The 15395-nt window shown below is 39.0% G+C and overlaps 1 protein-coding gene across 1 annotated transcript in view; it reads right to left on the bottom strand.

Moving 5' to 3' along the window:
• Positions 1-1984: 1984 nt before the first annotated feature.
• The window catches only part of LOC575740 (A disintegrin and metalloproteinase with thrombospondin motifs 13), a 29369-nt gene continuing 15958 nt past the window's right edge, over positions 1985-15395 (bottom strand). Inside the window, exons 15-25 of the mRNA XM_011666390.2 lie at positions 14919-15200; positions 13836-13913; positions 12266-12389; positions 11578-11768; positions 11004-11133; positions 9989-10199; positions 9164-9398; positions 8465-8608; positions 7712-7885; positions 7034-7227; positions 1985-2356 (exon numbers count right to left, since the gene is read on the bottom strand). Coding sequence (XP_011664692.2) covers positions 2198-2356; positions 7034-7227; positions 7712-7885; positions 8465-8608; positions 9164-9398; positions 9989-10199; positions 11004-11133; positions 11578-11768; positions 12266-12389; positions 13836-13913; positions 14919-15200 — 1922 coding nt within the window. The 3' untranslated portion in view covers positions 1985-2197. The remainder of the gene's footprint in view (positions 2357-7033; positions 7228-7711; positions 7886-8464; positions 8609-9163; positions 9399-9988; positions 10200-11003; positions 11134-11577; positions 11769-12265; positions 12390-13835; positions 13914-14918; positions 15201-15395) is intronic.

The raw sequence follows: 15395 nt of genomic DNA, 5'->3' as shown, positions 1-15395 counted from the left end.
AAGGGACCTAAGGCGGGCCCCTGGATGCTCATCTGACCGTAATTAAATACCTAAAACCCCTGAGCTTCCGGGGGCTCTGCCCCCTGGACCCCACCAAGGGCCCTAAGGCGGCCCCCTGGATGCTCATCTGACCTTAATTAAATACCTAAAACCTCTGAGCTTCCGGGGGCTCTGCCCCCTGGACCCCACCATGGGTCCTAAGGCGGGCCCCTGGATGCTCATCTGACCGTAATTAAATACCTAAAACCCCTGAGCTTCCGGGGGCTCTGCCCCCTGGACCCCACCAAGGGCCCTAAGGCGGCCCCCTGGATGCTCATCTGACCTTAATTAAATACCTAAAACCTCTGAGCTTCCGGGGGCTCTGCCCCCTGGACCCCACCAAGGGCCCTAAGGCGGGCCCCTGGATGCTCATCTGACTGTAATTAAATACCTAAAACCCCTGAGATTCCGGGGGCTCTGCCCCCTGAACCACACCAAGGGCCCTAAGACGGCCCCTGGATGCTCATCTGACCGTAGTTAAATATCAAAACCTCTGAATTTCTGGGGGCTCTCCCCCCCCCCCCTTGGAACACGTCAATTGCCTTACAGAGGGCCCCTGGATGCTCATCTAACCGTAAATAAATACCTAAAACCCCTGAGCTTCCGGGGGCTCAGCCCCTTGACCCCCTGCCGAGGCTCATTCCCTGGACCCCACGCCAATTTACGCTCTACCTGATCGATAATACTCCACTTTGAAAAACGTTCCGCGGGACCTGCATGTAACGTGTAAGACTGGTGGTGATGCAGATTTTTCGTGTGCCCCCCCCCCCTTCCGAACTTTTTTTCTCATTACGTCACTGCCCCTGGAATGTGAGCCCCCTGGAATGTTTGCCCCCCCAGTCCCAAACTGCTTCCGGCGCGCCTGGTGGGAAACGACCAGATGTCTCTATTTCAACGTCATTAACCGCTTAATTTGATTGTAGTGTAATCAGTCAGAGGTCATTTCGTAAGAACGAAATGAAAAGGGGGAAAACCCACCTCAAAAGACAAGTCCGTGAGAAAAAGACCAGTTGTAGTCCGGAGCTTGGACTTTTAGATAACGTGGGATTTTACGCTAAAAATTCCCGAAGTCGTTATTGACGTTGCCATGATCGGAACTGAATTAACGAAACTGTTAATTAAACATAAAGTGCGTTCCAATCAAAATATTGCCTTCCGAAAAATCCATTTGAATTAGCATAGATTTGACGACCTTCTAACTCTAAGCAGGCAATACAATAGATGTATATAATCTATATATTGTTTCGAAGAGGTACGGGGACAATATTGCCAGTATACAAGGGGGAGGTGGGGCTATTGCACACTATACGCCTTTTGACCGAATTGGATATGTGACTGCCTAGAAATTGGTTCATGGATTTTTTTCTAAATTCCGACATCCGATTCATCGTGGCAAAAAGTTGGAATAATTCTTGTATTTTATATCATCATAACCAGGTCAATTATGATAGAAAATGGTATAATATATCAATAACAAAATGATAAATAACAAAATTTCCTGATACAGGAAATTTTCAATAGACGAGTAACATGTGTGCCGTCTTACGTCTTAAATACTGTAACTAAGGAGCACATAGTGATTTTTTGAGCTAAGTTTCATGAATGGAATATAAAAAGATAGACATAATTTTAGAGATATACTGTGATGCAAAACATTATGTACATTTCCAAAAAGACAATACAGTAATTACATAAAAAGTGCGTTTCCCCATGCATGTCCTGCATGTTCCATGACTAGATTTATATATTTTTTTAAATATTTGTTTTTTCGATCGACGAATACAATAATAAATATTAACACAAAAATAAATACTATTCCAAACCGTCATTAATAAGTTTTATGCCATGGGTATGTGGTATTATTCCTTTTTGATTTGTCGTAGGAACTAACTATTAAAATTATTACGGTTCAAATGCAATATTTTAAAGTTTAGATTATTCTCTCTTTTTCAGTTGTTGGATAAAGGAGTTATATAATTATATATCATGTTCTATTTTTTTAATAACTCCAATCGATTTCTTCAGTCGATGAACTTTTAGTAGATGAAAATCACACGTTAGACAAAGTTTCTGGAAACACCAGCCGTCTTTTTAATACATAAAATAAATAGGAAGTGTATTTCACATTTAACAGAATTTCATATTGATAACAGGAATTTTAATTAACAAAAGCGTATGTCGCCGAGAATCCGAACGACGAATAGTCCGAATCTGAAAAGAAGCTGATTCGAAGCCGGTTTCCGGATGAGAAGTAACCGAACGGAACATGTTGACCGCAGTATATACTGCTGTAGAACCGTTGATCTAGGTCTTTGATCTGCATGTAAAGAGAAAATAAAATGAACAAAAGAGGAGTTTTAAGAAATGATCGGATTTTATATAGGCATTGTAAGGTAAAAGAACAAATGCTTTCTCAATCTCTTTACAAAAATATCATTGTAACAATGCCCCACGGAAAGGATTGTTATCGATGAAAATTTGATAGGACTCGAAATATTACCACATCTTTGAACTGAATTATGCTACCTCATTGTGAAGTCACAAGTATTATATTTACGTCCAGCATTTTGTTTTTAATTGTAATTTTTAGCACAGTGATCAGCAATTGGTAATAACTTTAACGCAATTCAATTATAGTGAAATTGCATGACTAGTATTATCAAAATAGTGGGATCTCTGGCTCGCTATCTGACTGAAATTGTGATCAACATAATACAAAGTACACTACGATATGTAATGCACGCACATCATTATGATTAGTACGTGACTAGCCTTTGTAGAAAACTGGTGTTTTGTCTATCTAATGTGCAGAGTGAATAGGATGATGAATTATGAAGAAAAAATGTATAGTGGATGCATGGAAAGGAAAAGGGGATGAGGTTGGAGAGAGTGGAAGAGAGAGAGAGGGAGAGAGGGGGAGGGGAGAGAGTGAGGGGATAAATGTTGAGTGAGGGTGGGTGCAGAAGCGGATACAGAGGGGTATTATAAGCGAGATATATGGAGAGTGAGAGAGAGAGAGAGAGAGAAAGAGAGAGAGAGAGAGAGAGGGGGGAGAAGGGGGAGAGAGAGAGGGGGGTTCCATATATATAAGTGTACTATTTAGGGAGATAAGGGAGAAAGAGAGATAGATAGATAGAGATAGCGAGAGAGAGAGAGAGAGAGAGAGAGATATTGGGGGAGGTGATGCCATATAGAAGGGAACTATTAAGGAGAGATAGGGAGAGATAGGGAGAGATAGAGTGAAAGACAGAGAGAGAGAGTGAGAGAGAGAGAGAGAGTGAGCGCACGCATGTAGATGAATTTAATAAGAAGATGGAAAACGTTATCCAATGATAGGTGTGGCGGTCAAACTAAGAGATGTATATTAAAAAGCGGTAGCTGGATTCAATCAAACAGACTTTAAAGGGATAGTTGAGTTCTGTTTTCAGATCGCAAATGCCTTCAAAGTGCATGGTTATTGCTCTTATTTTTATCTATGACATTTCTAGTGCCCTTTTAGAACCTAAAATTGCTATGAAGGTAATTTTCGACCCCAAAATGCGTGAAATTTAGCCAATACTATCATACCAATTCAGCTCCACTTTCAAAAAAACACGGTGACCGTTAATTAATTATTTAATTAAAAATAACAATAATTGGGCTGGCTGGTTATACGTATTATAAGCAACGCGAAAATTCCAACAAAAAAGCCAACATCGGCATTGGTTGAAATACGACGTAAAAGGCGTTATTTCGGTTTTTTTCAACGGGTTTTTTTCAAATTTTTCAAAATATCTAATATTTTTGGTGGTACACAAGTATTAGAAATCGTTATATTTCAGCCGTCTCTGAACCGATTTTAATCAAACAAAGATGATTTTGTCATTTAAATATTATGTTCTTTCAAATTTGACACTCAGTTTTTCATTATCTCACAATAAAATTATTTTGTGTAGCGCCCTCTGCAACAGAACTTAACTATCCCTTTAAGATGAAAACGATTAATTTTTACTGTTATATTTAACCTATAGGAGAGAGAGAAGGAGGTACTAGGCATATTAGTTAAAATTTAATCCTTACCTAACCTTGACGAAAAATAAGGCTCATTGATTTACATGGACACAATTGCCATAACTCGCCGATGATATTTGAATCCGGATATCTAGTTTATATCCAAAATATTTCATTCCCTTTTTTTAATACCTTTTCTGCTAAAAAAAAAAGGACAATGCACGCAATGTAAACATTTCATGTACCATAGCTTATCTAAGGAGGAACGACATGATGTATTTGCATGTTCTGTTTTGCAATGTAATAATTAACCCTTATCGCCCAGATACCAATGTCTGCTGAGCGCAAGAAGGTCGTTACTTTCATTTTCGTTTCATAGGCATGACTATCCATGAGAGGCAAGTCGTTTAACAATGTTAAATCTGAAATGCACGGCCCTACGTGTTATCAGTGTTTGTGATATGCTGTAATATTGAAGCCCTGAAAAAAATTGCGTTTCAAAATGATCAAGAAGTACCTCAAAAAAGTAAAGTTCTCTGAGTGACCGGCTTTACCATGCTCGTTTTCCCCTTTAGGCTGTAGTGTTATGAAAACCGTTTGGAAAACGCAAAATAAAATTTAGATTTTCAATCATAAATATCTTGATAATCAGACAGGCAATCGGCTTGTAATGACCTAAAGGTTTATAATTATGATCGCAGCATGAGCTAAATCAAGGATTTTGTTTAAGGATCTGAGACAAAGTTAACGGATTCCTTTAAAGCTTGATCCTCTCACCCTTCCTAGGAAGCTCTGGGTTCAGCTGAACCGACTGCGATCATGCGCAGGCCGCTTTGCACCAAATAATCATGAAGCTCTGAGGTGTCAAAGACTCTGACCTGTGTCCATGTGATCGAATTCAAACTGTTAAGCATGTTCTGAATGAGTAGCACTGTAGCAGGACCCACATGTCCCCTCATTGATATGAGCAACCCACAACTGGGACCCGTTTCGCAAAGCATTTTTTCAACGACAAATGACAAAAAGCAATGAAAAATCTGCTGATAACCAATCAGAAGCAATACAAGGATTTCAGTAGCTTATAACAAAAACTGTCATTTTTCACTGATGACAAATTTTGCGAAATGCCCCCCTGGTGTCATATCTAAACAATTGTCATTTCTAAATTGCTATGGATGTTATACGAAATAATAATTTCATAATCAATGTTTGTTTTCTCTTCATATTTCCTACGACATAGGGATAAGGCCCTTCTGGCTCGAAGCAGACGCTATCATTTACGAGAACACCTGCAGAGATCACATTGACTCATCCACTTGCCAGTTTAAAGTTCGTTGCCTTGCTCGATACGTACGTCATTAGACATTACATTTTGTATATAATGTCCACTCTCAACCCAGGTGAAGTAAATGGTTACCTAGCTAGCAGGAAGAATTTTCTTGAATGTTATTGTGCCGTGAAAGTGATCTTGGTGATGCACTGGAATGCCGATGTAAATCATGGCCCACTCGTTTTTGATAACATTTGCCTACATTTCACATGTAAGCGTCACTTTTGACCCAGGTGTAGCATATGCATGGTTATCATAAGAGGTTTTTTCTTAATGCTAAAACGCATACATGTGATGAAGCCACAAACTGTAGTTACTACATCTGTTTTATACATATGCGCTACGAGTATGAAACGAAGAATCTCTTCGATTGTCCGCCCAATTACTCCTATTACTTAGTTTGTTCTTAATAGCGTCAATGAAGCAAGGAATTTAATACACTCGCTAATAATTCAAGACAGTCTTTGTACTGCTTATTTTGCTTTCATTGTTTGTGTCATGTCTCCCTGGCGCGTCCAAGACAGTGCAAGTCGCTCACGTATTATTACGTCAGGACGGTCAGGCAAATAACGCCTCGTGCGCTTGAGGCTGTAGAGTAGGTGCAAAAGGAGCGCCATTGCTTGAATCTTGAATTTGTTGTACCCGTGTGCACCTGTGCAAAGTGCATGTGAAAGAAGCAAACATCGGGTAGGTTAAGCCGTGCGTGTACTTGAAGACACACGTGACTTACTGTAGAGTTATAGAGGCGTGTTCAGATATGGCATGGTAAACCGCCGACAAAAGGACTAGTGCGTTTTTTACTGAGCTCTGGTGTGTTGTAAGATACAGAAAGGTGAAGCGTATATAACATTCGGCATCATCGCGGTTTTTCGTCGTTATGTCTGAACGAGCCTTTAATCAATTTACTATGTGAACAGCGTTGCTATTGTCGTGTTGGGATCGGTGTATTCGATATTGGCAGTAGGAGAGGGACATAAATATGAAGCAGCAAGGAGAGGAGAGGAGAGATTTACGGAGTCATGTGAGAGTATTTATTATCTCCAAACTTTGGAGAATCGAATCGGTCACATCATTACGAACTTCCACATATATGTCAAACACAAGATGAAGGAGAGCCAGCTAGAAGGAGGGTCTTGATTTAATGGTGATCAAAACTCATCTCCTTTCAGAAACCAGACCATGTAATATTTAAACAGAAGGATACAAGTACTATGAGGGTAGGTTACATTGTGTCTAAGGGACAAAGACATGAATGAGAGCCGCCAAAACATGGGCTTAAACATAACAAGGGTGGCATTTCCTGGGAAGGGGATTGTGAGTGCATTTGGTCTTTCTATGGGGGGATTATAAAGATATAAACTTGGCTTTTAAGTGCATCTCAAATTGGGCATCTTGTCAGGGTATAAAATATGAGGGTACTTTAAGTGGTTTTTGGGACAATACTACACAACACTATTCACAGAAACTTCTAAAAATCAACCTGAGGCAATTTCAATAGCCAGTCCATCTTCCATTGATGAGAGCCAACATTAGAACAACGAATTACATAATCCGAGAATTATCTCTCACTGATATACAATACAATAGGATATTGAAATTACCCTTGGGTGGATTTTTAGTAAGTTAATGAGATCGGGTTCCAATCAATGTAAACATTTAATAAAATGTATTTACCAAAATGTGGTCTCTGGTTGTCGAGCACAGCAGTGCGTCCTCCACATGGAGATTGAACACGTCGAAGTAGAGATTGATTCGGACGTTGGGAGGGGCCACGATGTGATAGACGCACCGCTGGTCGGCCGGGTAGCGTGAAGGGTAGTTGGGACTGGTCAAGGTTCCTGACTCTTCCAGGAACACCTGGTCACAGTCTAAGGAATTAAAATACAAAAAAAAAGATATTATAGAAGTAAGGAAGGAGGTGCATTAAACATGAGGGCAGAGGAAGAGATAGCCAGAAAGTGTGTATATGTGAAAGAGAGAGAGATAGAGAGAGAGAGAGAGAGAGAGAGATAAATGAGGAGAGAGAGGGAGAGAGAGAGAGAGAGGGATAGAGATAGAAGGGGATATAATATATATTATAGAGAGAGAGAGAGATAGAGGGAATATAAAGGGTAATACATGTATGTTCTCATATCTTTTTTAGATATTGTCTTGACTAAGAAATTATTATTAATATGTCATTCTCTTCAAACGCAATACATGTATGTACAGCGCCATGAGCGTCAGAGCCTGGCGGATACCGGCGCTATATAAATATCCATATTATTAATATATTAAAGCTTCATTAAAAGAACCATATACTCTCAAATCAGTTCATATCTAAAGAAAGGAATACGTGTCAATTCTACTTACCAGATGTTGATACCGATATTGGGATAAATCGATACGATAACGAGTAGCCCCTGTCGTCTGCTACTGTTGTGAGATCGAATTGCAGTATGTTACTTGTCGATGTCCAGTTGAAGTTTGTGAATGAGCTGCATGCACTGTACACATTTTCTTCATCTTTAACACGGAATGAATCACCTATAAGCCGCAAATGTAAAAAAAAATATATATATAAACATTGAAAGGAAGTTGATAGAAATCATTGTTAAATTGTGGAAATCCTTGCATAATAGCTATCTTAAAATAGTACATGTATTTACAAAATGGTGTTTGAAGTCAGTGACATATGTGATAGCAAGCAAGCATTAATACTTTATTGAACGTTGTTTCTCCTTCTTAAAGGTTTCCGATTATGTTACACTAAACGTTGAATTAATAATAAATTCAAAGGGGAGGGGGGGTCAACGCCACATTGCTAGTTCAGAAGCGATTATTCCGAGTAATACACAGAGTCATGAAAGTTATCGAAATGCAAGACAAAAGGGTTGTGATTTCTTATGACACAAACCTAGTTGTTTCAGTTTGAGTATGAATGTAGGCAGTGGGTATAACGAAATAGTATTTAAAATGCAACTCATTGTCAACACAGGGATGTCAGTCTTAGATTGCGCTTAGGCTCTTCCCTGTTGTTTGATTTTTAACGTTTACATAAAGTAATTCCAATGAAGTGATTTAACTGTCATTGCATCCATCAAAATATTAAACAATTGTACTGACCTGATGAGCAATCTACATAGACGAGTTTAAAATTGACCAATACCACGTGACCAAGCGGTGCAACGATAACTATACTTGAAAGAGCGCCATCTGTTGACCCTATTCTCTCGATAGTACCCTGGTCATGTGTCAGGAAATTGTCGTCTGAACGAACAAAAGAAAAGAAGGAATCAAAATATTGATATTTTCAATAAAAACAAATTTGGTACTTGATATTGACATCTAGTTTGTTGTAAGGTTTTTCTTTTTGTTTGTTACTCGTAAAGAAGTTCATGTCAGAAAAAAGTCTGCTATGAGTCATCTGAAAAAAGTTGACGGAATCTAGACAAATTTGTAATACAATTTTCTGATATTTGCTAAAGAACAACGACAGTGATTTGTTGTTTAAATAAAGTAATTTATTTTTTGCCGACGAGAAAAACTGAATGCCCTCAGATTTGTTTTTGTTTACAGTCAGGACGGGAATTCGAATTAAAAAAAAACATTAATACTAATAATACATTTGTATTTGTATGGCACTTAGGTCATAGAGAGGGGAGAGGGAAGGGGTTGGAAAGAAAGAGGTATGGGAAGGACAAAATCCTCATTAATTTGTTTTCGATAAATGTTGAGAAAATCCCTGCAAGTACTCGAGGTAAGGAAAAGAGTAATGTCTATTATAAAATATATACACAGACACATTTAAAAAGCATCACGGACCTGAACGAACGACTGGCGGCTCACTGACGCCCCCGGGTTGTGTCGTCGCCATTGTGACATCGTCTTCCGTTGAATGAGATGACGCTTCGCCCGGCTTCACTGTCGATGTCACGCATGCACAGGGCTCCGACGTATGAGGCTTCGGCTGGGGGCACTCATCGTCGTCCAGGACGGTCAGGAAATCGGAGCCGGTTCGGCATAGCGCCAGCCGCGTCCGATTGGCGCAAGGTTTACACTGTTGCGTGAATGAAATATACAAGTTCATGCTTAGTCAAAGAAACTTTCTTCAAAATGCCATGGAACAATGATTAAGTATAAGCTTCATGTTATGACAGAGACGAAGATGGGAGTCCGGTTACACATATTAGGTTACTGACTCTGTTTAGATAAAATCTTTCCATCAAACTGTATGTTTCCTATAAAATTGAAAATTAAACTAAGTATTTATTGTCATATTCGGAAATTCGTTTTCCCTGGTACAGTTTTTCAAGTGATTTTAATAAAACAAGTAATAAATCATTATCTGTCAAAACAATGGTTAAGAATAAGAATCACAACAGTGTCAAACTATTTTTAAAGGGGTTAGATACTTGAGAGGAGGGCAAGGTCAGCCTTTTTTCGATTTGTTTTCTTTGGTTTATTTAGTTCAACTTCTCCCCAAAACGGAACGATAAAAATGAACTTTGTATTGTCATATGTATTTCATTTTCAAGGTGGTGGAAAACTGGAACAAAATTTGAACAAAATGACCTCTTGTCCCTCCGCTTCTGTTAAGTTTAAGTAGCAAAAAATATGTTTTAAAATAAATAAATATGAACAAATTACTTCAGACCACGAGCTGAGCACCCATGTCCCAGGGCAACGGGGCAAGTCCGTACAAGGTTCGACAGCACTCGGTTTTTCCGAATCGTCGCAGAAAGAATCGTCCACCACTCGAACCCCGTCGACTGCGAACAACAGACAAACCACCACTCGAGTTCGCACGCCTTCACCGCAGGTGGCGCTGCAAGTAGTGTTCAGATCCGCCAAAAACCACCTGCCAGAAAAGGATCAGGAATAAAAATCAGTAACATATTGGAAATTCACCTTTTTAAAGAGAGTATGTCTCATGCAAATTAGACAAGCGCAAGAGATATCAATCTAAACGGCAGCGTTATATATTGAAGGCGAATTCATGTAAGAATTTGTTTACTATGATAGAAACGATGTATTCGTCTATTTATTTGAGTCAATGAATTCCATCCTTTCGTAAGATGACTATAAACAATGTTAACAGGTACAACTCCTGTGAATATGAATATTCTTTCACGGTCAGTTGTTTATAGAAATACTTTTCACGTTCTCTAGACAGTTTTGTGTTTCCTGGATCATCATCGTAGGAAAACATGGTATTTCTATACAGTACTCCCAGCAGTGGCGTACGCATAATTTTTTCAAGGGGGGGGGGGGGGTTAACATTTTGAAATCGGGCCAAAAATTTCGGAACGACTCAGCCGGGAGGGTAAGAGGACATATATATATATTGTTTTGGTCCCAAAAATTTCGCAACGACTCAGCCAGCCGCTGAATAAGCGGGGGAGGGGGATAAGAGGACATTTTTTTTTTTTTTTTTGGTCCCAAAATTTGACAAGTTGACCGATCGACATTCCGTTCCGTTGGGGGGGGGGGGGGGGGGGGGGGGGGTAAGGTCATCTTTTTTAGGTAATCCATTAGGATTTTTTTTTTAATTATTTAAAAAAAAAAAATCTAAACTCAAAAGGGGGGGGGGGGTTACCAAAAACATACACATACACAACCCCCCCCCCCCCTTCGTACGCGCCTGACTCCCAGAGGGTCTTACCTTGGCGGACAATTGTCTTCCTGGCAAGACTCGACAATGGGGACATGTCGGCTAGCAGCGTCACAATATATGTCATCAACGAACTGGACGCTGATGACGTCGACGCATCGAACAACTTCCATACGGGTACCTTTTGATAAATGAAATTTAATTAGGACGGAATTTCAATTTTGTATATAAACATTATTTATCGTATTTCAATGCATTGCATGTATACGGGCAGGTGAAACTGGACTAATGCTGTGTGTGATTTAAAGATATTGATGTCCCACTTGTAATTCCTTTCAGTTGATCTGGCTAAGTTCCTATCACCGATGCGTGGCATTCAGAAGTAGCCGTAATCCAATACGTGCGTTCGAAATAGTTGCTTTTTCCCGTTTCGGATTTCTCCTCCTTGATGATTTTGATTTGCAGTGACAGGGGGAGTGGGCAACCGGGGTAACATGTCCCCCGACAAAACCTACATTTTCATTCCCTCGTTTAATACTAATTTTTTTTCTAACTAATGATATCGTTCCAGCACTGATCTGTAATGTAACTTTCATCTCAATGATAACAAAGTAAGGGTAATTACCGACACCACAGGTAACACTGCATTCTCCGCCGGACTTGGCCCAGATATGAGTCACTGGAGTCGGGGTGGGTGTCGGGACTAGTATGGACTCACTGACATAGTATACATAGCGAATATCACCGGAAGCTATCCTCCCGGATGTGTCAGCAAAGGCCTGGATTTCTATGTCGTCTAACGTGGGCCCAGCTATCCTGTTAACGGGTGATAGTATATATTAATAACAAGCATGGACATTTTGGGGTGAAAAGGTATCATGCTTTTAAGGGCGCCATCAACATTAGGTGTGCAGATGAAATAACTCCAATTACATACATTGTGTTAATATATTTGAACCTTTATATTTCTTTGAAGGCAAAGGCAAAATATTTTCGCTTTATCTGTCTTTCTCCTTATGTTTGGGTTTTGCAATTTTCAAAATTTCAAATTTTCAAAAATGTTCAAGATTTTCCATCGGCTAATTGAAAATGAATGCTATGAACACTCTATTATATAAACTAAAGGAAAGGTGATGATTTTCAATTCTTCTTTTGAGTTATTCGCTCTTAACCTTTCATCAAAGTTAATTGCGCCATCCCAAAAGATTTGAAAAAGTCTATGGCACATAAAAAATGAGCAGATTATGATTACGAGATCAAACAAAACCATTCAGCAGGTATAAGTTTAGACCTTTGATTTGTAAAGTTCTTACGTAATTATCTCTTGTCCAGATGCTACGTGATAATGAACGGTAGTGTTCCCAACGCGGTATTCCCACCTCGGTGACCGGGTCTGACTGCTGCCACCAATTGCGAGCTGGCCGTTGATCATCACGTCTGTTTAGGAGAAGGCGACATGTTACAGAGAGAGAGAGAGAGAGAGAGAGAGAGAGAGAGAGAGAGAGAGGTAAAAAGAAAGAGAGAGAGAGAAAGAAAGAGAGTGAGAGAGAGAGAGAGAGAGAGAGAGAGAGAGAGAGAGACCGATTAGGAATACATGATGGAGAGGAGCTTGAGATTGTTGAAAAAAACTAAATGTATATATATATATATATATATATATATATATATATATATATATACATGGATTATATATACACAAACTTTCGCCCATATAACGTTGGAATTAATTTTTCTTCCCTCTTTCGCCATGAAATGATCGGGATAATGTGACATATTATCATGTTTATGAAGTTTACAACTTTTACGAATTGCATTGATCCATATGACTCTTTAGATCAATCTGTAAAGTTCCGAGAAGATATAAAGTTTATCTATAAAGAATAAATAATATTCTCACAATAACCTCGTGAACAGCCTGAGGTAATCAAAAATTGATTCCACCTTAATGGGCAACAGTGCATATATATATTTACAAATTTTCTCAGGGCGTCTAGAAAAAGAGGTATAATAACTTTTGCTTTTGCCCAGTTCACCCTATTAAAGACGCTTAAAATATTCAAGGAAAAACTTACTAACAGGCCAGTCACCCATTTACTACAAATGGGTGGAGGGTGGCATATTATTAGATTATTTCTTGCCATATAACATGTATATAGTGCAGCAGCTTAGACATGAACCGCCGACCATGTGATCCACACTTTAGTGACCCGACAACGCTAGACTATTGGGTTGACAGTGCCATAAATCATGGAAATATCGGTTAATTAGTATTTTATCTTTTGCTTTAAAAAAAAAATTACATCGAGTTCCAGAAATGAAGAAAGATCAATTGCATCTCCTATCTCTTTAGTACACAGTAACGATTAACAACGCTAGACTATTGGGTTGACAGTGCCATAAATCATGAAAATATCGGTTAATTAGTATTTTATCTTTTGCTTTCAAAAGAAAATATTACATCGAGTTCCAGAAATGAAGAAAGATCAATTGCATCTCCTATCTCTTTAGTACACAGTAACGATTGACAACGCTAGACTATTGGGTTGACAGTGCCATAAATCATGAAAATATCGGTTAATTAGTATTTTATCTTTTGCTTTAAAAAAAAATATTACATCGAGTTCCAGAAATGAAGAAAGATCAAATGCATCTCCTATCTCGTTAGTACACATTGACGATTGATAAGCCTATCACTTCCAAATGACTTCTAACAACAACAAAAATGTAATTGAGTTACGGAAATGGAGAATGATCAATCGCATTTCCTATCTATGTAGTACGAAGTTACGATTGATTATCCAATCAAATGCAAAGCACCTGTTATTCAATCACAACTCTTTCATAAGGGTCCAGATCTACTGATTGATCATGAAGACAACTTACCCATAAACGTGGTGGTGTTTGTATTGATCACGCTGAGTGACGTCACATTCTGTTGCACGGTCAGAAAAGTGATAAATTCTGCATACAAAAAGAGAGGCAAAGTAATTCCATAAGATTCATTACTTTTGAATACCAGGACAAGAATCAGCGGTGAAAAAGAAATATAACAAGCAAGGAGGACACGTAATAATAGCTGCACCACGACTAATATTTTACATTAATTGAGAACATTATAAAGACGTTATTGACTGTTTCCTCTGGAACTTTGAATGGGCGAAAGTCGGACCCTTCCTTTGCTGAATACGACACTGTCTTGATAATATTCCTACCCAATACTCATCATGTATTGTTTTGAGCGAAAACAAGGGGTGCCTAAATATGCATATGTGACCAGAGGTCGGACATATTTCATATTGTTAAATATCTGTCTGTTATTTTCTTTTTCTAGATCGATTTAATGCTTATCACTAGCAATAATTATTTCATTTTCAGTAATTACGCAATGTTATTCAACTTGTATATTTTTGTATTTTACTGAACTAATATTTGTTCAATGAATTGTATTTCAAAAGAGGTATTTAACCCTTGAATTGTAAATTCAATTCAATTCAGCCTCATGACTGCTATTTTAAATGTTGTAGATTATAAACTATACTAAACAGATGGAAAACATTATTATGAGGCCAATATCGGCTAAAAAGTAATAAAGGTCTCTTAATCATTGCCCCCAGGGGAGATATTCGTTATCACAAACCGTTTTCAAAATTAATCCGGGTAACGTGTAGAATAAAAAATTGATGATATATGTTAAATTTTAAAACCAGCGCAAATGAAATTAAAATAAGTTTATTTACAGCGTTCAGGGACAAAGTTTTTTTTTTTTGTATAGGGAGGAGGCTACTATAACGTAAATGGGGAACGGCCTCTTATGCGACACGAAAGAAACCAGTCGCCGCAATGTCAGCCCTCGACTTCCCTCTCCCCAAAGCGGAATTATTTTGGACAATAGTACCTCATTCAGTCCATGGTATTTCGAAGTTGTCACACTATCTTGCAGAGAATAGACAAAATGGAAAATCTTACGTTGTTCGGATAAGTTGAGTTGTATAGAACCGTCTACCCGGCGACAAGTGGATCCGTTTCCGCCGCATACCCGGCAATTGTCAAAGTCCACTCCGGAGTACTGGTAGCCATCGCAACCGAACTCCCGGCATGTCCCCTGCACGCATACGCGCATCTCGCCATACTCCAGTGAGCAGCGCGTACCGTCGGTGTAGGCGCCGTCACGCTGGTCCAAGACGCGTAGTGTTTCCCCGGTCTCCGACTCTATGTCGGCCTGGCACCACAGTTCACACAACTGGTCTCCTGTGTAACAAAATTCAATTTGGATACCGGGGTTTATTACCCTACACGATTAAAAGAGAAGAGAGAGCCACTACGAAAAAATAAATCAATAAGTAAAAGCGTAAATCAAAATATATCTATTTAATTACAGAATTGAAAAAAAATAATAAAAATCGACACACTCACCCGCCCCCCTCCTCCCCCCCCCCCACACCC

Source organism: Strongylocentrotus purpuratus, unplaced genomic scaffold (genome assembly GCF_000002235.5).
Source record: "Strongylocentrotus purpuratus isolate Spur 01 unplaced genomic scaffold, Spur_5.0 spur5_scaffold_4, whole genome shotgun sequence".
Taxonomy (NCBI): domain Eukaryota; kingdom Metazoa; phylum Echinodermata; class Echinoidea; order Camarodonta; family Strongylocentrotidae; genus Strongylocentrotus; species Strongylocentrotus purpuratus.
Note: the sequence above shows the minus strand (reverse complement) of the source record. Positions and strands in the feature narration are given on the sequence as shown.